We start from the raw sequence: 22,295 nt of genomic DNA, 5'->3' as shown, positions 1-22,295 counted from the left end.
TTTAGTGAGTGTCACCCACCCCCACCCCTCCAAAGATTTGGCATTTCCGGTGGAGTGTTACCCCCTCTGCTTAATATTTTATTATTTTAACTGGATAAAACATAGTTATGACATTAAATTTTACGAGTTTCGTCATGTTGTCACTCCCAAATAGTGACACCTCCGCCACCGCCTTGTGATGTTACTGTGTTAGGTTAATTAAATGTTAAGTTGTTAGTTTGCTTTAACATAAACGTGATATACAATTAAAGGTGTTTTACGTTACGGGGTACTGCATAATAACATCGTATAACTATACAGGACGTATAACATACATATTTTACAGATTGACGTAGGAGCCCAATAATAATTTTTACATAGGGGCCCGAAAATCCTAGCTACGCCACTGTCATTTTAGATGGGACTGCGGCTTTTTGTGACGATGTGTGACGGATGGGATGGGGGAGGTAAAAATCGTCCAAAAAAAAACGTGACGTCATTTATGAATGACCCCCTAAATATCATATTTTTAACAATTCATCGCAAATTGATATATATATATATATATATATATATATATATATATATATATATATATATATATATATATATATATATATATATATATATATATATATATATATATATATATATATCCTACTTTTTGGCTCACTGGCCCCTTATAGCTCAGAGCCAGGCATGTGAGAGCCGTTTTTTTTTTTTTTGCCTCAAGGTCTATCCACTTCCGCTTCTGTACATCTGCTGTTATTCCTGGTGCATATAGACTGTCAACAGAGTTTCTTCCAGGCTTAACAGTGTCCGCCGTCCGCCCCCCCCAAAAAAAAATTTGAGTCTGCCCCCCCCCCCCCCGCCCTCGAAAATTTCAAGTGCCCCCCCCCCCCCCCCACCCCACCTCCAAGATAAAAAAAAAGTGTGGAAGAAACACTGACTGACAACCACCTACAGATCGATCTTAACTCACAAGTGTGCCCCCGTAGAATACGATTTTGCTTATCTTTGATATGTCAATACTATCAGTATCAGGAAGGGAAACGCGGGTCTCTTGTCTGTCAGCAGGATATAGAACATTTTTCATTTTTCCGCGGGTAAATTTAGTTTAGAAAAACACTGTGGATAAGAGTAAAACTGACACCAAAAGATGAATGAGCAAAATTCAAGTGGTTTATTTTACATTACAATCAGATTCATGGCTTTTGAAAAAGGAATTAATTGCTCTATGAAACGTGTTTTTGCAGTTACCAGTAAAGAGGTGTGTGAGCAATACAGTGATCTGACCCATACCTTATCGTTATGATAAAAAATCTTTTAAGAACACAAAAAGCAGTAGATAATTAAACATTGCTATGATTTGTGAAATATATTTAATTCTCATTAGGCCTACAGACAATAAGTTACTATATTATTGGTTGGTAATGGGAGAATTATTAAAACAAATAATATATGTATTTATTCCTAGATCTATATTCCTACTTATTTTTCTCACTACACTTTGGATTCTGCTTTTAATTTGTAAGCCTAAAAATAAACATTCCTGAAAATAGTATATCCACAGATAAGTTAATGCATGAAATTGTAAATAATATTTGAGAGTCAGTGAGAGGCATACTAACGTTTTGTGGAAGTCCACATCGGAGGGGGTGTTTGGTTAGTCGAAACTAGACGCGTGCGGAGTAGGGGAGGGAGGTCTAAAATGTTATAATGGGATACCCCTTATATCCGTGGTGAAAAATAAATAAGGGAAATAATGGTGCTGGTTAACATTTTTCGTAAGAGTTAAACAGAATAGCGTCCCTTTGACCCTGTATGACCCTCGAGTAACTGGAGTAACTCAGGCTTTGGTCTACTTCGTGACGTCAGCATTGACCTCAACACAGGATAACACATGGGGGTATTCGTCAGTCACGGATCAACAGAGAGGCTAGGATTAAAAGTCAGTCTTGGAGTATACGAACCGTGTCAAGTTTTAAAATTATTATCAGACGATTCCAAAAAGGACATTTTTTGATTGTGACTAATAAAATTGTGAGTTCTTTGTGCCAAATTTGAAATAATGTGACCACACCTACAAAAAGAGGTGTGACCTACATTACAAGTGTAATAGGATTTTTACTGTAGAATGTAGAAAACGCTAGTTTGTGTAAGTTTTGGGGGTTAGTGATGTAGTGTGTTCCAGCGGTTTGAAGTGCAAGCAACGGCCGTAGTGTTATTTTAACTTTTTATCACCCTACAATCGCTGTTCTTGAAATCCGAATCTTAAACTTTCGTAGATTAAAAATAAAAATTGCATGTGTTAAAAACTGTTATCTAGAAATTCAGTAATTAAAATTAGCCTCTGTAAAATATTTAAATCTAAAACTAAAAGTTATGCTAAATTACTAAATTAGTAGGCCTAAATTTTTCTTTTAATTTAGATCTAGAATCTAGATCTAGATTCTAGATCTAGAAATCTAGAATCTAGATCTAGATCTAGATAGATCTAGATTTTCTAGATCTAGATCTATAGGCCTACATACTACATACATTATTATACTCTTCTTTCTAAATCTCTATAAAATCTCTATAAACTAGATCTATAAACTTATTGTTTTACATGGTTTTTCTAGTCCAGGTCTTAAGTTCTAGTGTTCTAGTGATGTGTTTTTAATTATTTACTATTTAGGGCCTAATTAATTAGGATTAAGCCATCCATGGCCTAGGCCTAATTATAAATTAATTAACATTAGGCCTAAGTATTTAAATCTTAAATCTAGTCTAGATTTCTAGATTAACTGTCTAACTCTATATTAAATCTAGCTAGAATCTATAGATGTATTATAATTAGGCCTAATTATAATGATTAATGTAGGCCTACATTTAAAAAAAAATTAAAATTATGTGATAACATCAAAAGTGTCTCTGCTACTAGGGACTATCTAGATCTAATTAGTTTTAGTATGTTACACTAGTCACTAGGTTAATAAACCATAACACAGTAGGCTATATTTTTTTTAATTCGTCTAGTCAGACTCGTTATAATAATGTCATTAAATATTTCTATTTCTAATGTGACAGGCCTGTTAATACATTTAAACTGAAGTGATATCATTAATAGTGCTAGTGCTATTTAACAACAGTGGAAATTCAAGTTATATATTTATAAAAAATTAATTCATAATTTCATAATGCAGGATTACATAAAGTGTTGTTCATTCATGGATACCTGGCTGACTGGATTGGCACTGAAAGTTGGATTAATGCGGCTTTTAAATTCACATTTTTGTTGAAGAATGGATATATGTTGAGCATAAAGTATTGTGGCTTCAGAAATTAAAAATTATTTGGAATTTCTCATCAAAGTTTGATGAAACATAGGACTATGGTTGGCTGATTTTTCTTTTACACCAGTAAAACAGCTCCCATCATTCTCTTGTGATTTGGGACATGCATTTATGCCAGTCCTCCATATATCACGCCTTGACGTCACCTTGTGAGTCGTGTCCTTCCGGTTTGTCGCCACCATCAGCACATCTAGTACCACTGTGCAGGGCATTTTCAAAACTGACTGCGAGCAACGACCCAACATCACTCGGTCCTTTGACCACGAAGCATCCGACATGAGTCCCCCAAATTGTAATCCAGACCCTCTCAGCTCTAATCACCTTCAGTCGCAGCTATCAGATTGCTTTAAACACAATACAACACCTTATCCCTTGATGCCCGCTGAATATAATGTGTGCATGTCTAGGGTCTACCCATTTAGTCACTCCACAAGCTGCCACAAGTGCGCCTCTACAGATTTTCATTCGCTTGTTTGCCCTGAGCCTGTGCACGTTGTTGGTCAAGAGTCCATGCCTGGCGGTGTGTGTGGATGTGTCCAAATTCTTTCCTTTTGGAGCAGCAGTAGGTGACAGAATGACGCCTAGGACAGACGATGGGAGCTCTGGCGCCATCAACCTCACTGTTCATTTCCCATTCTTCGGCTGGTCGCATGATAAGCTTTATGTGAGTAGCTTTATTTCATGTAACTTCAATACTGTCAATATTTCATATATCTAGTGTTCAATAGAATAACTTAAACTTTGATGTATGCACAGACTAGATACACATTCTATTAGTGAACTGCTAAATAATATGAACATTTTAAAAATGTGCACTTTTTGTTATAAAAGCTTAATTTAGTTGCGCACCATTTATTACTAACATCTAAATCAACTTGTTGAATAAAAGTGTTGGCCTACATAATCAATATGGACACTGACTCAAAAGCAGGAGCTCTTAAAATAATTTATAAAAATAATATCTGAAAGATAAACTACACAATTTTCTTCAAATAGTTAATTTCAGTGATATGTCTTTCCTAAAATAAAATGTATTTGTAACTGCATCTAAACTAATACTTAGAAATAGTTTCCATGCAGTCATATCAGCTTCACTAGTGTGCTGGGTGTTTAAAATGTTTGGGAAAATGAGCTAAAAATTTTTTTTCTATATTATAAGACTAGCAGACACTTTTTTATTTCCATCTCCCTTTTATTTAGAAAAATCCTTTTATCAAATTATCATGTGGGGAAATTAAATATGATATTCCCTGCAATTTAAAAAAAAAGGGGAAATAATCGTAGCTGAAAAGGATTAAATAAAAAAATAAAAACCATAGTTAAAGTGTGTAGAATTTTAATTGTTCATCTACCAAACCAACTAATGACCAGGACACATATTGACCAACTAATGACCAGGACACATAATGACCCACTAATGACCAGGACACATAGTGACCCACTAATGACCAGGACACATAATGACCAACTAATGACCAGGACACATAATGACCCACTAATGACCAGGACACATAATGACCCACTAATGACCAGGACACATAATGACCAATTAATGACCAGGACACATAATGACCAACTAATGACCAGGACACATAATGACCCACTAATGACCAGGACACATAATGACCCACTAATGACCAGGACACATAATATTCCGGTCTCACCCAGGAAACGGTGGAAACAAAAACTGTGGGGAGGGGCTGGGGAATTAACATTTAGCTCCGAGCTAAATTGTGAAGGCTCGTTAATGTAAGACCACGCCCTGCTCGCCGTAACAAAGATTTCAAAACGTATGGGCAAGTAATTGCCGGAGAGGGAGGATCGCTTTGTTTCGTTATTAGAACACGCTGGCCTGTGAACGGTTCAAGTTTTAGAAAATTACATTGCCTGCCTGATTGTTTTTTTTAGTGTATAGTATTTATATATTTTTTTTTAACAATTAGCATAATTGGTGCTGATGTCAATACGCGACTATTAAATCACAGTACATAATGTAATTAAACCATACTACTATATAAATAATTTCAGTATTCTCCAAAGAGCACACGACTATTTCTATGATCTGTATAGTTTTTGCCATCTTTTAAAATAAAGTAGAGCTAGATGTGTCTCGCGAGTATAGAGCGAGTGCTTTTACAATTGACATGCTTGTGAACATGTTGATAGGCCTGTTTTTAATTACACCGGCTTGCTATTGAGGGACTGGGCTGGCTCGGACATTGACCAGGGAAGAACCAGTCAACACATAGATAGTGTGCTCTAAACAACATCAGACCTCATACAGTAGTCTGCTCATCTTTTCCTACTGGCCTAGCCAGTTACACCCCTCCCCCCACTCCCCCATGATCATGTGAAGCTGCGTTGATTGGAAGTCAGGGTTTAATGACCGTTACTTCTAAACTGCCGTTATATTTTCTACCGGCCCCTTCCCGCCAGTTGCCGTGACCCAGCACTGCTGCTCCATACCGATGTCTTGAAGGGGAATTTCCGGAATCGATTCCACCTGAAGGTGAGTTGGGCCGTGTTCATGTAGCTGGGCCGTGTTCATGTAGCTGGGCCGTGTTCATGTAGCTGGGCCGTGTTCATGTAGCTGGGCCGTGTTCATGTAGCTGGGCCGTGTTCATGTAGCTGGGCCGTGTTCATGTAGCTGGGCCGTGTTCATGTAGCTGGGCCGTGTTCATGTAGCTGGGCCGTGTTCATGTAGCTGGGCCGTGTTTATGTAGCTGGGCCGTGTTCATGTAGCTGGGCCGTGTTCATGTAGCTGGGCCGTGTTCATGTAGCTGGGCCGTGTTCATGTAGCTGGGCCGTGTTCATGTAGCTGGGCCGTGTTCATGTAGCTGGGCCTTGTTCATGTAGCTGGGCCGTGTTCATGTAGCTGGGCCGTGTTCATGTAGCTGGGCCGTGTTCATGTAGCTGGGCCGTGTTCATGTACTAGCTTGGCCGTGTTCATGTAGCTGGGCCGTGTTCATGTACTAGCTGGGCCGTGTTCATGTACTAGTTGGGCCGTGTTCATGTAGCTGGGCCGTGTTCATGTAGCTGGGCCGTGTTCATGTAGCTGGGCCGTGTTCATGTAGCTGGGCCGTGTTCATGTACTAGCTGGGCCGTGTTCATGTAGCTGGGCCGTGTTCATGTAGCTGTGCTATGTTCATGTAGCTGGGCCGTGTTCATGTAGCTGGGCCGTGTTCATGTAGCTGTGCTATGTTCATGTAGCTGGGCCGTGTTCATGTAGCTGGGCCGTGTTCATGTAGCTGTGCTATGTTCATGTAGCTGGGCCGTGTTCATGTAGCTGGGCCGTGTTCATGTAGCTGTGCTATGTTCATGTAGCTGTGCTATGTTCATGTAGCTGGGCCGTGTTCATGTAGCTGGGCCGTGTTCATGTAGCTGGGCCGTGTTCATGTAGCTGGGCCGTGTTCATGTACTAGCTGGGCCGTGTTCATGTAGCTGGGCCGTGTTCATGTAGCTGGGCCGTGTTCATGTAGCTGGGCCGTGTTCATGTAGCTGGGCCGTGTTCATGTAGCTGGGCCGTGTTTATGTAGCTGTGCTATGTTCATGTAGCTGGGCCGTGTTCATGTAGCTGGGCCGTGTTCATGTAGCTGGGCCGTGTTCATGTAGCTGGGCCGTGTTCATGTAGCTGGGCCGTGTTCATGTAGCTGGGCCGTGTTCATGTACTAGCTGGGCCGTGTTCATGTAGCTGGGCCGTGTTCATGTAGCTGGGCCGTGTTCATGTAGCTGGGCCGTGTTCATGTAGCTGGGCCGTGTTCATGTAGCTGGGCCGTGTTTATGTAGCTGTGCTATGTTCATGTAGCTGGGCCGTGTTCATGTAGCTGGGCCGTGTTCATGTAGCTGGGCCGTGTTCATGTAGCTGGGCCGTGTTCATGTAGCTGGGCCGTGTTCATGTAGCTGGGTCGTGTTCATGTAGCTGGGCCGTGTTCATGTAGCTGGGCCGTGTTCATGTAGCTGGGCCGTGTTCATGTACTAGCTGTGCTATGTTCATGTAGCTGGGCCGTGTTCATGTAGCTGGGCTATGTTCATGTAGCTGGGCCGTGTTCATGTAGCTGGGCCTCACACAGTGGAGGCTGTCTTTGAATCTCTCCTCTGGTATTTGCCTCAACATAATATCGCCCTTTACCAAACCAGATAAAGGACACGCCCACAGTCCTGCTATGATAAATAATCCAGCAAATCAAGCTACACCCTCCCTTTCATTCTTCCAAGCTCTACCACCTTCAAGTTTTTTCATTCTTTCAAGCTCTACCACCTTCAAGTTTTTTCATTATAAAAATTACGTTTTTAACCTGATGTGCATGACTTATGGTATTTAGAAAATAATTCTCTTATTTTTATTTTTAGTCCGATAATAACACGGTAATACTTTCAACCAATTATATCTAAAATTGTACAGGCTTACGCTACAAATTATTTCTTTGTTAGTAAATTTTTGTAATCACACAAATATGGAGATCAACTTGATTAACTATTGTAATACTAGATTAATGCTTCTCAATTGCAATGTAGTCTACATTCAAGTTGTAATTTAAAGATTGTTTTTTTCAAGCGATATTTTTCCCAGTGTGCCATTTGTGATTCGAATGTTGATGTGTACATAACGACGCTAAGACAGGCGTACATGTATTTTTAGGCTGAGAAAGACGTACACGTGTGTACATGTACACCAGTAAAGTGAGACAAAAGGGCGTAACAGCGAGAGTCGGCGTTGAGCTGTGTACTGTCTAAACACACCCCTAGAAAACCCCGCTCTTGTTCCACTCAAAGCCCCCTCTGTCTGGTCTATTTTTACACCAGCCTCCACGGTTCTGACATAAAGGCTTCTTCTCTACGGGGTAACGAAGTCTTCATCAGCGGTCCCTGATGGTGTCGACCACAAGCGCGGCATCTGATTGGAGTTGACCCGAGTGTGTGCTCGCTCGCGACAAAGCTGCAGCAACGCTCGTATCTACTTCCGGTCTGTTGGCTACATCGCCTTTCCCTTTTCATATCAAGTTCCCAAGAATGTTTCCTTACGCCGATAAACAAATATAAATCCCGACACACTAGCGCGAATGTGGAATGTCAACATTATAGACGTATCCCACATCTTACGTTAAGTTTTCATTCATGTGCGGGTTTAGTCAAATAATGACTTGATCTAGATCTAGTTTGGTTTATTACACAGTGCTGAAGTTTGTGGGCCCCATGTGTATGTTTCATTGTCTCATAGTCCCGCCCATATTTAGAACCCATCAGTGGCCCCGCCCATCCAACTCGTATCCCGCCCATGTTGAGAATGTACCACTTTTCAGTGCTCATATACCTGGACACTAGCAAGCCAACGTATCACAAGAGGGGGGGGGGAGATAATGGCACGAGATGAATGCTCTCGTTGGTTACATAATATGACACGATCTTATCTCCTGTGGCATAATTGCTTGGAGTAATGCCTAGATTATGTTCTTTTGTTTAGAATTACTTCCCTTTTACCAATAGATCCGTGCCGTTTTATCTCAGCTCTCATTAGCAACCTATATCGCTACAGACGTCTTTATGAGAGGGCTTCTCACAGTCTGGCAAATCTGATACCCTGTTACTTCCATTTAAAATTAGATTTTTTATATTGTTCAATCAATATTTTGCCCTCCATCTTGGATAACCCTGCCCTTATACTAGAGAATGTTTGCCCGCCAGGTTTTCATGCCCTCCGCCCATGCCCTTTGATGCCCAGGTGTATTATAAAGCGCGGCACGAGGACGAGGTGTTTGCTCATGCCTGCAGTAACGTTACCCTTGAGTCAGCTGATGGAGTTGACACAACAGGCGTTGGTTGTGTTTTTTTAAAGCCAGTAGGTATGAGCCGTACGGCGTACAACTAGGGATGCTGTGCTAGCTGTACGGCTTACATCGAGGGATGCCGTGCTAGACGTACGGCTTACATCGAGGGATGCCGTGCTAGATGTACGGCTTACATGTGGGGGGGGGGGAGGGGGGAAGGACTGTGCTAGCATGTATGAACCCTACTACTTACACCCGGGGATGCTGTGCTAGCCGTACGGCTTACATACAGATCTGATGTGCGTACTGAATACGGACGAATACATTAGTGCCCCTCCAGGAAAAACGCCTGTACTTTGTCCTTAATTCCGAAAATGCAAATCTGCTAATTGATCTTTTCGTCTGATTTAGTAGCCATTCCTGCTGGCGTCATTCAGTACCAACCCCCCCCCCCCCCCCCCCCAGCTGACGTGATTCAGTACCACCACCCCCCCACCCCCCCCCCCGGTGCCGGCGTGATTCAGTACCCCCCCCCCCCATTGTCGTGATTCAGTTGCTCATCCCCCTGCTGGTGTGATTCTGTACCACCCCCCCCCCCCCCCCCCCAGCTGACGTGATTCAGTACCACCACCCCCCCCCCCCCGGTGCCGGCGTGATTCAGTACCCCCCCCCCCCCCATTGTCGTGATTCAGTTGCTCATCCCCCTGCTGGTGTGATTCTGTACCACCCCCCCCCCAGCTGGCGTGATTCAGTACCCCCCCCTTGTCGTGATTCAGTTGCTCATCCCCCCCTGCTGGTGTGATTCTGTACCCCTCCCCCCAGCTGGCGTGATTATGTGCCCCCCCTGCTGGTGTGATTCTGTACCACCCCCCCCCCCCAGCTGGCGTGATTCAGTACCCCCCCCCCCCCTTGTCGTGATTCAGTTGCTCATCCCCCCCTGCTGGTGTGATTCTGTACCACCCCCCCCAGCTGGCGTGATTATGTGCCCCCCTGCTGGCGTGATACTGTACGCCATACCCCCCCCCCCCTCAAGATCTTTGAAGTTTACCTGTAAAAACCAACCTGTAGATTTGATCCCTTCGGGAAGCTGGTCTAAATATTTGCGACACATCACACGATAAGACGACACACAATGTCGTGCACCTTTCTGTTTATTTTCCTTGTTTTACCCGTGTCCAATTTTAATAAACAGCTACCGGAAGCGGACTGAGTTATCTCTGGCTGATGACGTAGTTTGAGGAAAATGTCGCGGAAGTGTTGTGTGAAGATCACGTTAGAAGTGTTGTAAATAGAAGAGTTAACGCACTTGGAACTTTCTAGAGCACAGCATTAGAGGCACTTGTTCGTACATTCTCAACCCGGATATTGTACACTGCTCATCAAATCTTGCGCAGTCTCTTCGTTCTACTTGAGGTCACTCCTGTCATACCCGGCTAAAGAGTGGCCTACCTTTGTGAAGCTTCATTACGTGTTAAAGATGGCAAACCTAGCTCTAAACCTAATCTACACAACTCTCTAGAATGATAGGTCACGACTTCCTACGTATAGGCCCGAAATATCATCAGTATGAAGTTAGGCACAGAGTTTTATCAACTTGAAATAAGACCCAAAGTCTAATCATCATGAAATAAGCCGTTAGATCCAGTCTAATCATCATGAAATAAGACCCAAAGTCTAATCATCATGAAATAAGACCCAAAGTCTAATCATCATGAAATAAGACCCAGTCTAATTATCAAGAAATAAGACCCAGTCTAATTATCATGAAATAAGACCCAGTCTAATCATCATGAAATAAGACCCAAATGTCTAATCATCATGAAATAAGACCCAATGTCTAATCATCATGAAATAAGACCCAGTCTAATCATCATGAAATAAGACCCAGTCTAATCATCATGAAATAAGTCCCAATGTCTAATCATCATGAAATAAGACCCAAAGTCTCATGAAATAAGACCCAATGTCTAATTATCATGAAATAAGACCCAGTCTAATTATCATGAAATAAGTCCCAATGTCTAATCATCATGAAATAAGACCCAAAGTCTCATGAAATAAGACCCAATGTCTAATTATCATGAAATAAGACCCAGTCTAATTATCATGAAATAAGACCCAATCATCATGAAATAAGACCCAGTCTAATCATCATGAAATAAGACCCAAATGTCTAATCATCATGAAATAAGACCCAGTCTAATCATCATGAAATAAGACCCAGTCTAATCATCATGAAATAAGACCCAAAGTCTAATCATCATGAAATAAGACCCAGTCTAATCATCATGAAATAAGACCCAGTCTAATCATCATGAAATAAGACCCAGTCTAATCATCATGAAATAAGACCCAGTCTAATCATCGTGAAATAAGACCCAGTCTAATCATCGTGAAATAAGACCCAGTCTAATCATCGTGAAATAAGACCCAGTCTAATCATCGTGAAATAAGACCCAGTCTAATCATCATGAAATAAGACCCAAAGTCTCATGAAATAAGACGGCCTGGATCAACATTCGCGTGGCTCCACTAGACCGAAACAACGTCAAGTTCTTGATCTCGATCAAGTAGGAAGGGGGGGGGGGGGAGGGTATTTTTTTCCTGGCTTTCAAACTTAATTCTTTTCAAAGCCTTCCATTGAAATTTTGCTTTAGCAAATAATAATTCAAACGAGACGAATGCATATTTCAATGGCAATAACGGTTTGCCCCTGAAAAAGGGTGGAACTGTTTTTGTTCTCTCCCCTGCAAGAGACAAATGTAAACAGACCGAGAGTTTTTTCCCCTTTTAAAAAACCGGCTTGGAGTAGGTAGGTATTGACGTCATAGCCTTGCAGCGCGTGACGCCGTTTTGTCAAAGGTTTGCTAACCTGCACAGAATGTAATATCAAATATTTACCTACCCCCACCCCCTCGTCTTACCTTCTCCGTCTTCCCCCCGCTTCCTTATCTTCTGCTTGAATCAAGCGCTAGGGAGAGAAAAGTATTTGAACAAACGACGATTGGTTCGAAGGTTTGAAATGAAATGCACGTCGTCTTTGTCAAGGGGGTGGTTGTGAAAGAAATCGGTGTATTGCAACAGATATACCTCTAGCGCCAACACTAGATCTAGATCGGTCTCTTTGCTTCTTTCATATGTATTGATTTTCAAGTTAGTTTTTTTAAAAATTAAATGGTAGATATCTGTCGGCTTTAGCATTAGTGCAGATAGTGTAATCGGCTTAACGTGGGGAATAGAAGTATAGACTTGAAAGTTGGTTCCAAATGGTTCCAAATTTTTGTTGACAGAAAGTATATTTTTCAACCTAAATTGAATAATTTATAACATTTGTGTAATAAGTACAAAATTACTTCCGGTTTTGATTAAAGCTATATATAGTCGAAGAAATAATTACTAGTAATTTAATATTAATTTAGCAAGACTTTTATTTTTAATTTGGATTAGTATAGTCAGGGTGTTGTGGTAATTGGGGATGTTATATTATTTAATATAAATTCTACGCTATACACCATAGATCACTATTGAGTATTTTTATCATGGAAAACAATTGTTCTGACTTTTGTTTCTCTGGCCATTCCGGTTGACTTCAATGAGAGGTTGTGGGCAGTTTTTGAAAATAATCTGAAGTAATACAATAATTCTAAACGGCTTTTCAACGGCTTATATTCGATACAAAAATATTAAAATGAGTGTAATCGATGGTATCCAAATGGCTTTGATTTGCACGAATTTAACCATAATTTTATCGCTTGCCATATTTTAAAAAAAAAATATTTTTTTTGGTATGATTACATAGACTTTTCATGCGAATTTTTGCCTTCAAAATTATAGCGAGTCGTTGTTTTTTTTTTATTCTACCAAACCGTGCTGTGTACTGATTAGAGCTGAGTGTGCTACTACGGCTGTACAGACAACAGCTACAGCCTACAGCTGTGCTAAAGGGTGTACAGACAACAGCTACAGCTGTACAGACAACAGCTACAGCCTACAGCTGTGCTAAAGGGTGTACAGACAACAGCTACAACTGTACATACCAGCTACAGCTGTACATACCAGCTACAGCTGTACATACAGCGAGTACAGCTGTACAGACAACAGCTACAGATCTTCTCACGAAAGCCTGTGATATTTGAATGCTAAACAGATGCAGATTGTTTAACTAGCAAGCTCATTAAGCCTGTCCAAAATTGGGCTACAACAAACGACTCATTAATTATACAGTCATCAATGGCTATAGACCTGCTCAACACCCCCCCCCCTCCCTCCATAAACCAGACTTGGTCTGTCTGGCTTGCTGGCGAGATACTCTTACATCCCCCCCCCCCCCCAATCCTTTCCCTCACCACAAGATTTCAGAAACCTTTCTCCAGACGTGTGGTTATATTTGTATTCTCTTGTTATTTACAATACCCGTGGTACAATTAAGCTATTACAGATCTCCCCCCCCCCCCCACACACACATCACAATAAAAGTGAGTGACTATTTATGGAACTTAATTTGTCCATTACGTCATGCCTAGGTGTCTAGGTGTTTGCTGATTCCCCCCCCCCCCCCCCCCCCCACCAACCATCCGTCCACATAGCGTGCCCGCCGCTGCTCGCAGTTTATTTTACATCTCAATATATCAACACGCGATGGGTGTGGTTGGCTTGTCCTTTCGAGTAGTCCAAAAAAAGTGTGTTCGGGTCTTCTCCCCTTCCTCAACAAGCCTTTCTCTTATCTTGGCTGGCTCAAAATTGGGGCTAACGAAAGGGAAGTAACTGCCTAAATCTTAATTACCTTGCACTGTTGTCGGCGGTTGGTTTATAAAAATAGAGAATCACAAACACGTAACTCGGCTACTTATTTTAACACAATTTTATTTTTAAAATAGAGAATCACAAATACTTAACTTTGCTACTTATTTTAACTTATTTTTATTTTTAAAATAGAGAATCACAAATACTTAACTCGGCTACTTATTTTAACACAATTTTATTCTTTTTTAAATGAGACATGATTTTAAAAAAATATTTGAGATGTATCCAAAGGTGTGTTCACTGGCTGAAATAGTGGGTTCCCTTTAGACCCAATATGTTGGGCCCCAACAGACCCAATATGTGGGCCCCCACCAGACCCAATATGTGGGTCCCCACCAGACCCAATATGTGGGTCCCCACCAGACCCAATATGTGGGTCCCCACCAGACCCAATATGTGGGTCCCCACCAGACCCAATATGTGGGTCCCCACCAGACCCAATATGTGGGTCCCCACCAGACCCAATATGTGGGTCCCCACCAGACCCAATATGTTGGGTCCCCACCAGACCCAATATGTGGGTCCCCAACAGACCCAATATGTGGGTCCCCAACAGACCCAATATGTGGGTCCCCACCAGACCCAATATGTGGGTCCCCAACAGACCCAATATGTGGGTCCCCAACAGACCCAATATGTGGGTCCCCACCAGATCCAACAGACCCAATATGTTGGTCCCCTATATGGCGTCATATGGCGTGTGGTACTGTTACACCTATATTTTGTGGATCTGGCTAAGGATTAGGGTCAGGGTTAAACCTTGACATAGTTTGACAAAGATTCTAAACATTACGATTTTTTTCTACGTGTAAGTCGCTCGACTTTCTATTCTACCCTACACTGACCTTCCAAAAAGTAGTTGTTTGGTTTATTTACGTGAAACACTAATTACATATTTTTTACGAACCGTATCAAGGGTGTCAAAAGTTTTTTGGATGATTAGGTTCGCTGTTATAATTTTCTCAAGTAAAAAATTGCTGGCTTGTATTGTTAACTTACATTCGAGGTCTGCTAAATTAGCTCTCCTATTTCTGTGAGCTGAATTCAGCAGAGACGAATGCTAATGTGGATTAGTTTTGGGTGTGAACGTCGTTAAGGGCTTGAGGGCGGCGGGTTAATGGGCAGGCAACAGAGAGTTGTCTGAGCATGCTAGTTAACAATGCGTATTTTTGGCGAAAACAAGAACCGTAATTCTGTTAACTAATATGATAATTGGCTTGGGCGATTGTCGTTCTTTGTTGTCAGATTTTTCAGCGTCTGCGTGTAGAAGCTAGTCTATTTCCATGCATTATATCAGGGGTCTCCAAACTTTTCAGTCCGAGGGCCGCATAAACTATCCAATTTCAGTTCGGGGGCCAGTTTCTTCCAGGCATGTCTTTAATTTTTATGGGCAAAGTTCCTCAGCCATCACCAACAAACGTTTTTTCCGTTGACAAAAAGATCTCCGCGGGCCGGATAAGAGGACCTCGCGGGCCGCATCCGGCCCGCGGGCCGTAGTTTGGAGACCCCTGCATTATATGGACGAACGTAGACTGAACTGCAGCTGATATTGGTGTGGTTTTGTCTGATTGTCATTTCCCCAGGGTTAAACCAATCACTACCACAATTTCGGGTTGTCAATTAACAACCTCATGTTTAACATAATGAACAAAAAACATCTCAGTGAGTTATATTTCACTAGCCCTTGCCCACATTTCGCTAACCCCGCCAACATTTTACCATCCCTACCCACCCTTCATGCTCAGCTATATTTAATAAATCGGGTGATATCTGTACATATCAAAACAAGTAGCCAGCCACTAAAGGTGTTCTGTAGTTGGTCCTACGCCCCACGTCACAAATTTAACAAGTACACATCATTAACACAGACCTAAGCATCTCTCCATCTCTCACACACAGCCACACACATATACACAGCAGCACACACACACACACATCATCACACACACACACAGCATCACACACACACATTCACAGCATCACACACCACACACACATACACAGCATCACACACATACACACACATATACACAGCATCACACACACACATACACACACATCATCACACACACAGCATCACACACACACATTCACAGCATCACACACCACACACACACATACACAGCATCACACACATACACACACATATACACAGCATCACACACACACATACACAGCATCACACACACATACACAGCATCACACACATACACACACATATACACAGCATCACACACACACATACACAGCATCACACACACATACACAGCATCACACACACACACATACATAGCATCACACACACACACACAATTTCACGAGGCGTACATTAGGTGAAAGTTGTTTGGGCCACGCCCAGCCAACGCTTGGATTACTTCCTTTTGTTTTATCACCCGGCTCTCGGCTTAGCAGAACGATAAGCCTCAACATTCCTCACTGTAACCCCATTATGCCCTCACTGTAACCCCATTATGCCCTCACTGTAACCCCATTATGCCCCCACTGTAACCCCATTATGCCCTCACTCTAATCCAACTATGCCCTCACTGTAACCCCATTATGCCCCCACTGTAACCCCATTATGCCCCCACTGTAACCCCATTATGCCCTCACTGTAACCCCATTATGCCCTCACTCTAATCCAACTATGCCCTCACTGTAACCCCATTATGCCCCCACTGTAACCCCATTATGCCCTCACTCTAATCCAACTATGCCCTCACTGTAACCCCATTATGCCCTCATTGTAACCCCATTATGCCCTCACTGTAACCCCATTATGCCCTCACTGTAACCCCATTATGCCCTCACTGTAACCCCATTATGTCCTCACTGTAACCCCATTATGCCCCCACTGTAACCCCATTATGCCCTCACTATAACCCCGCTATGCCCTCACTACGCCCCCCCCCCCCCATGTTCTGGCTGAACTAGTGCCTCTATGTGGTCAAGTTTTACCAGCTGAGATATGTTTGGCCTTAGATGTGATTTTTGTACTGGCTGGGAGCTGGGCTCGAAGCTGTGTACACTTTATTTATCCCCCACTTCTAAACTCACCTAAAACACTGATAGCTCCCTCAGCCATTTCTGCTGACCCAGCTCCGCTCTATAAACTTAAAAAAAATGTTTTTAAACTGTTTCATTTCAACGCGTGTGTTTATTAGACAGCAATCTTTGTTATCAAATAGCTGGCCAGGTCCTTGAACCTGAGCGAGGCTACAGCGAGGGTTGTTTAGCGCTACGTGTGGGGTGACATGCGCACTCGCCGCTTTCAAATTCCTGGTTTTTTTCCCAGCGAGTGGACAGGACTGTGATCATTAATTATCTGTGTCGAGTCGCCGTTGTCCTAAATTAATGAAGTGTCCTGCAGTCACACCCATTCCGCCTTGAAGTAGGAGGGGTGGGGGGATGCTGGTGGGACGAGGAAGTGGTGAAACAATTTGAACTAGTGTTAAGGACATTGTTGATGTTGACCGTTGGTGTACCTGGCCATCCGATTATGTTCTGGGCCATCATTAGCTGCATCGGGCCACCAGAATGTGCCCACTGTTGTGATTCCTATAAACGTATCACAGATCTATTGGACAAAAACAATTGGGGTTTTCATCAGCTTTTCGTATCACAGCAGTCTTGTTCTCACCCCATCTTAGCTTTCCACGGTCCATGAATATCACCAAATGTAACTCGACCAAGTTACTCACTTGATCAACTCTCAGCATAATAAACGCACACGTCCACAGATTAATTGCTCTCATTTTTTTTCAAACCAATAAAACAAAATTATTCTTGGACATGTTTCACCTTTCACGTTGTACGGAGCAAGGCTAGACGTTGACCATCTTGTAGCAAATCGTGAAACATGCACGAATAGAGTCAGCTAGAGAGCAGGTAAACAAGGACATGTTTCTCCTTAAGTTCCAGAAATGTCAGGACTTCTTGCACCTGTGACCTTTTCTAGCTCGGTCTTGGGAGCCTGTGGGCCAGGTCTTGGGAGCCTGTGGGCCAGGTCTTGGTCTTGGGAGCCTGTGGGCCAGGTCTTGGGAGTCTGTGGGCCAGGTCTTGGGAGCCTGTGGGCCAGGTCTTGGGAGTGTGGGCCAGGTCTTGGTCTTGGGAGCCTGTGGGCCAGGCCTTGGGAGTCTGTGGGCCAGGTCTTGGGAGTCTGTGGGCCAGGCCTTGGGAGTCTGTGGGCCAGGTCTTGGGAGCCTGTGGGCCAGGACTTGGGAGCCTGTGGGCCAGGTCTTCGGGGCCTGTGGGCCAGGCCTTGGGAGCCTGTGGGCCAGGTCTTGGGAGTCTGTGGGCCAGGTCTTCGGGGCCTGTGGGCCAGGTCTTGGGAGCCTGTGGGCCAGGTCTTGGGAGCCTGTGGGCCAGGTCTTGGGAGTCTGTGGGCCAGGTCTTGGGAGCCTGTGGGCCAGGTCTTGGGAGCCTGTGGGCCAGGTCTTGGGAGCCTGTGGGCCAGGTCTTGGGAGCCTGTGGGCCAGGTCTTGGTCTTGGGAGCCTGTGGGCCAGGTCTTGGTCTTGGGAGCCTGTGGGCCAGGTCTTGGGAGCCTGTGGGCCAGGTCTTGGGAGCCTGTGGGCCAGGCCTTGGGAGTCTGTGGGCCAGGTCTTGGGAGTCTGTGGGCCAGGTCTTGGGAGTCTGTGGGCCAGGTCTTGGGAGCCTGTGGGCCAGGTCTTCGGGGCCTGTGGGCCAGGTCTTGGGAGCCTGTGGGCCAGGTCTTGGGAGCCTGTGGGCCAGGTCTTGGGAGCCTGTGGGCCAGGTCTTGGGAGCCTGTGGGCCAGGTCTTGGGAGCCTGTGGGCCAGGTCTTGGGAGCCTGTGGGCCAGGCCTTGGGAGTCTGTGGGCCAGGCCTTGGGAGTCTGTGGGCCAGGTCTTGGGAGCCTGTGGGCCAGGTCTTGGGAGCCTGTGGGCCAGGTCTTGGGAGCCTGTGGGCCAGGTCTTGGGAGTCTGTGGGCCAGGTCTTGGGAGCCTGTGGGCCAGGTCTTGGGAGCCTGTGGGCCAGGTCTTGGGAGCCTGTGGGCCAGGTCTTGGGAGTCTGTGGGCCAGGCTCTAGAGCAGGGCGTTCTGGACACAAACAGGGGCTGGTCTTATGAAGGTCAAGGTGGAACCAATCGAGGACAGTTCATGGGGGGTCAAGGTGGATACAACCAGGGACAGGTCATGGGAGGTCAAGGTGACTAACCGATGCATTTGTATTACAAATACCCGCCCACGTTTGTCCACATTGACCCAAAGGTCGTATAGCCCCCCCCCCCTCCCCCCCCCCCCCCCCCCCCCGCGACATCCCCCATCTGATACCTGTCCTCTAATATTAGAACCAGCCCACAAGTTGTCCGCTCACCTCCTACATTCCATCAGCACATTTTATCGTTTGATTTTCCCCTCTCACCTTGGGTTCTACCCCCCCCCCCCCCCTTTCACACACACGTGTCAGATCACATTCCCAGGTAAGTTTGCTCCTCCTGCACGTCCACACACACACACGCGCGCACACACACGCTCACACACAGTGGGGACACGCCCATGGGGAACTTGTAAACAGCGCGTCTGTCTAAAGGTCGTTTCTCATATTGGCACTAGTCGTGTATGAGAATTCACATAGATCTTTTAAACTGATGGACACGAAGAAAACCTACATTTTATACCAACTCTTTGTTAACACTCAAACTATGTGAAGGAATAGGGATCAACACCCCCCCCCCCAACACTAAATGGACCATTCGTAGCTTTTAAAAAGTAGACTTTAGTTGAAGGATTTTTTCGTCCCGAGAAGGCACCAAGTTTTTGTACCGTGTGCGTTGTGTGCGGAGGTTTTTGTAACGTGTGCGTTGTGTGCGGATGTTTCTGTAACGTGTGTGTTGTGTGCGGAGGTTTTTGTAACGTGTGTGCGGAGGTTTTTGTAACTTGTGCGTTGTGTGCGGAGGTTTTTGTAACGTGTGCGTTGAGTGCGGAGGTTTTTGTAACGTGTGTGCGGAGGTTTTTGTAACTTGTGCGTTGTGTGCGGAGGTTTTTGTAACGTGTGCGTTGAGTGCGGAGGTTTTTGTAACGTGTGTGTGAATCTATTATAACGGGGGGTGGAGGTGGCCCAGTGGAAGTATAAAGACTGGCTTTATTTGGGGGTTCAAGGTTCGGGGTTCAGGGGGTGGGGGGGGGGGGGGGGGGGTTCAAGGATCGGGGCAACGAGTACTAGAACAATCCGAGTTTATTATGTCGGGTCATGTCGATCTTATCAGCCGACACACAATTGCTACTTGTTAACAAGGAAGTCAAGTCATACATATTGTTATCGTTCTGTTGGGCAGAATATGTCGGTCTGTTGGGCAGAATATGTCGTTCTGTTGGGCAGAATATGTCGTTCTGTCGGGCAGAATATATCATATCGTATGTCGTTCTGTTGGGCAGAATATGTCGTTCTGTTGGGCAGAATATGTCGTTCTGTTGGGCAGAATATGTCGTTCTGTTGGGCAGAATATGTCGTTCTGTTGGGCAGAATATATCATATCGTATGTCGTTCTGTTGGGCAGAATATGTCGTTCTGTTGGGCAGAATATATCATATCGTATGTCATTCTGTTGGGCAGAATATGTCATATGGCATGTCATTCTGTTGGGCAGAATATGTCATATCGTATATCATTTTATTAGGCCCGCTGCGCTATTGATACCAAACATTACGTTTTTGACCTTTTATAGGAAACCCAAGTTTCTGGAAAGTGTGAAGTGGGCGGTTGTGTGGGCTTTGGTGTGGACTTTGGTGTGGGCTTTGAGTGTCCTGAATAGACTAACTGTCAATGACTGAGGACTGATTTAACTCCACTTCACCCAGCTCTGCTAGGTGCTAATATCTGCACGACTTGAAGTTTCGCTACTTGTTTTTGCTGTTTGATTTATGCCTGTTGTAATTTATTTATGATGTACGTTAAAATGTTTATGGTGTAGATGTATGCATGATGTAGATTTAATTATTTATGATGTAGATGTTTATGGTGTTTGTTAAATTGTTTATGGTGTAGATGTATGTATGGTGTAGATTTATTGGTACGATTGTTTTTGACTGTTTGGTGTTTGCGCAGACTATTTGGTGTTTGTGTGTTTGTGTTTGTGTTTGCGTGGACTGTTTGGTGTTTGTGTTTGTGTGGACTGTTTGTGTTTGCGTGGACTGTTTAGTGTTTGTGTGTTTGTGTTTGCGTGGACTGTATGGTGTTTATGTTTGCGTGGACTGTATGGTGTTTGTGTTTGCGTGGACTGTTTGGTGTTTGTGTAGACTGTTTGTGTTTGTGTGGACTGTTTGGTGTTTGTGTAGACTGTTTGTGTTTGTGTGGACTGTTTAGTGTTAGTCTTATCCAACTTTGATCGGTCGGCTCATGAATCAGCGACAAGACCAGCCTATGGTCTGTTATTGGAACTCTTCCAGCAGAAAAAGTTTACGGTGTTGGTCTGACACCGCCATGTTTCTGTTCAATTAGTTCCGCCGTTTGTAATACCCTTCCCCCCCCCCCCTCCCCCCAGGTGGTTGCCGGTAAAATAAGTTGTGTTAGCGACCTGTAAGGGAAGAATTGACTTAATTGTCAACCTAGCCAGATACTCATTAATTATGTAGACTAATCCAAGTCATGATTTTCCCACCCACCTCACCCATTCCTCAGCCTTCCTTGGTAGTTTCATTACTAAAATAAAATTATAACTCGCATGTCTATGAGGCCCACTACATTGAGTTAACAGCGTTAGATATTGCCTCAGTGTATTTGAAATTCTCCGCCCCGTGGCTTTATGCTACAGTCATATAGCGTGGAATGGAACCGGCTTGGTCAATAGTTGTCTCAATGCCTTGCCGTTGTTCCAGTTTATTTTCGGCACTTACCAGCCGGCGTCTTCCGTACGGCTCGTGTGTCGATGTGACGTCAACACAAGGGGCCGTCTATAGACAAGTCTGCTGGCCGTCTATAGACAAGTCTGCTGGCCGTCTATAGACAGGTCTGCTGGCCGTCTATAGACAAGTCTGCTGGCCGTCTATAGTCAAGTCTGCTGGCCGTCTATAGACAAGTCTGCTGGCCGTCTATAGACAAGTCTGCTGGCCGTCTATAGACAACTCTGCCAATGGACAATCTACGGGGCGTCCTATTATCCTTTAACCGCAGGTGTCGATAGCTTGAACTGGATTTTAAAAAAAAAACATTTGGGATTACATTGCAAACGTTGTTCCCGATATACCGTTAAAGAGAGCGATTGTGTTGGCTGATAAAGCTCTGCTGCCTCGCTTCAACTCGGTGGACGCCTTGTGTCGTCCTTCAATGGCGTGGAGTGTCTTCCCTTAGTTGTGGTTGTCTTCCCCTGCTCTTCCATAACATTGTGGCTGTATCCCCTGGCTTCCCTTAACTCTTGTTGTCTTCTCTTGTCTGCTATGGTTGCCTACCCGT

General features: G+C 44.1%; 1 protein-coding gene across 3 annotated transcripts in view; it reads left to right on the top strand.

Moving 5' to 3' along the window:
• The first annotated feature begins 1,874 nt into the window (after window positions 1–1,874).
• Window positions 1,875–22,295, top strand: part of LOC131957213 (sushi domain-containing protein 2) — a 62,161-nt gene continuing 41,740 nt past the window's right edge. Inside the window, exons 1-2 of one of the 3 annotated variants that reach the window (XM_059321962.1) lie at window positions 1,875–2,022; window positions 3,168–3,981. In XM_059321962.1, coding sequence (XP_059177945.1) covers window positions 3,709–3,981 — 273 coding nt within the window. In that variant the 5' untranslated portion in view covers window positions 1,875–2,022; window positions 3,168–3,708. Of the gene's footprint in view, window positions 2,023–2,042; window positions 2,138–3,051; window positions 3,982–22,295 lie in introns of those variants that run through there. The other 2 variants (XM_059321960.1, XM_059321963.1) reach the window with 2 other exon arrangements.

The sequence above is a fragment of the Physella acuta genome, unplaced genomic scaffold, assembly GCF_028476545.2.
Source record: "Physella acuta isolate Inbredline_101_S28 unplaced genomic scaffold, ASM2847654v3 ptg001221l, whole genome shotgun sequence".
Taxonomy (NCBI): Eukaryota; Metazoa; Mollusca; class Gastropoda; family Physidae; genus Physella; species Physella acuta.
The sequence above is the reverse complement of the archived record's forward strand: the minus strand, read 5'-3'. Positions and strand labels throughout refer to the sequence as shown.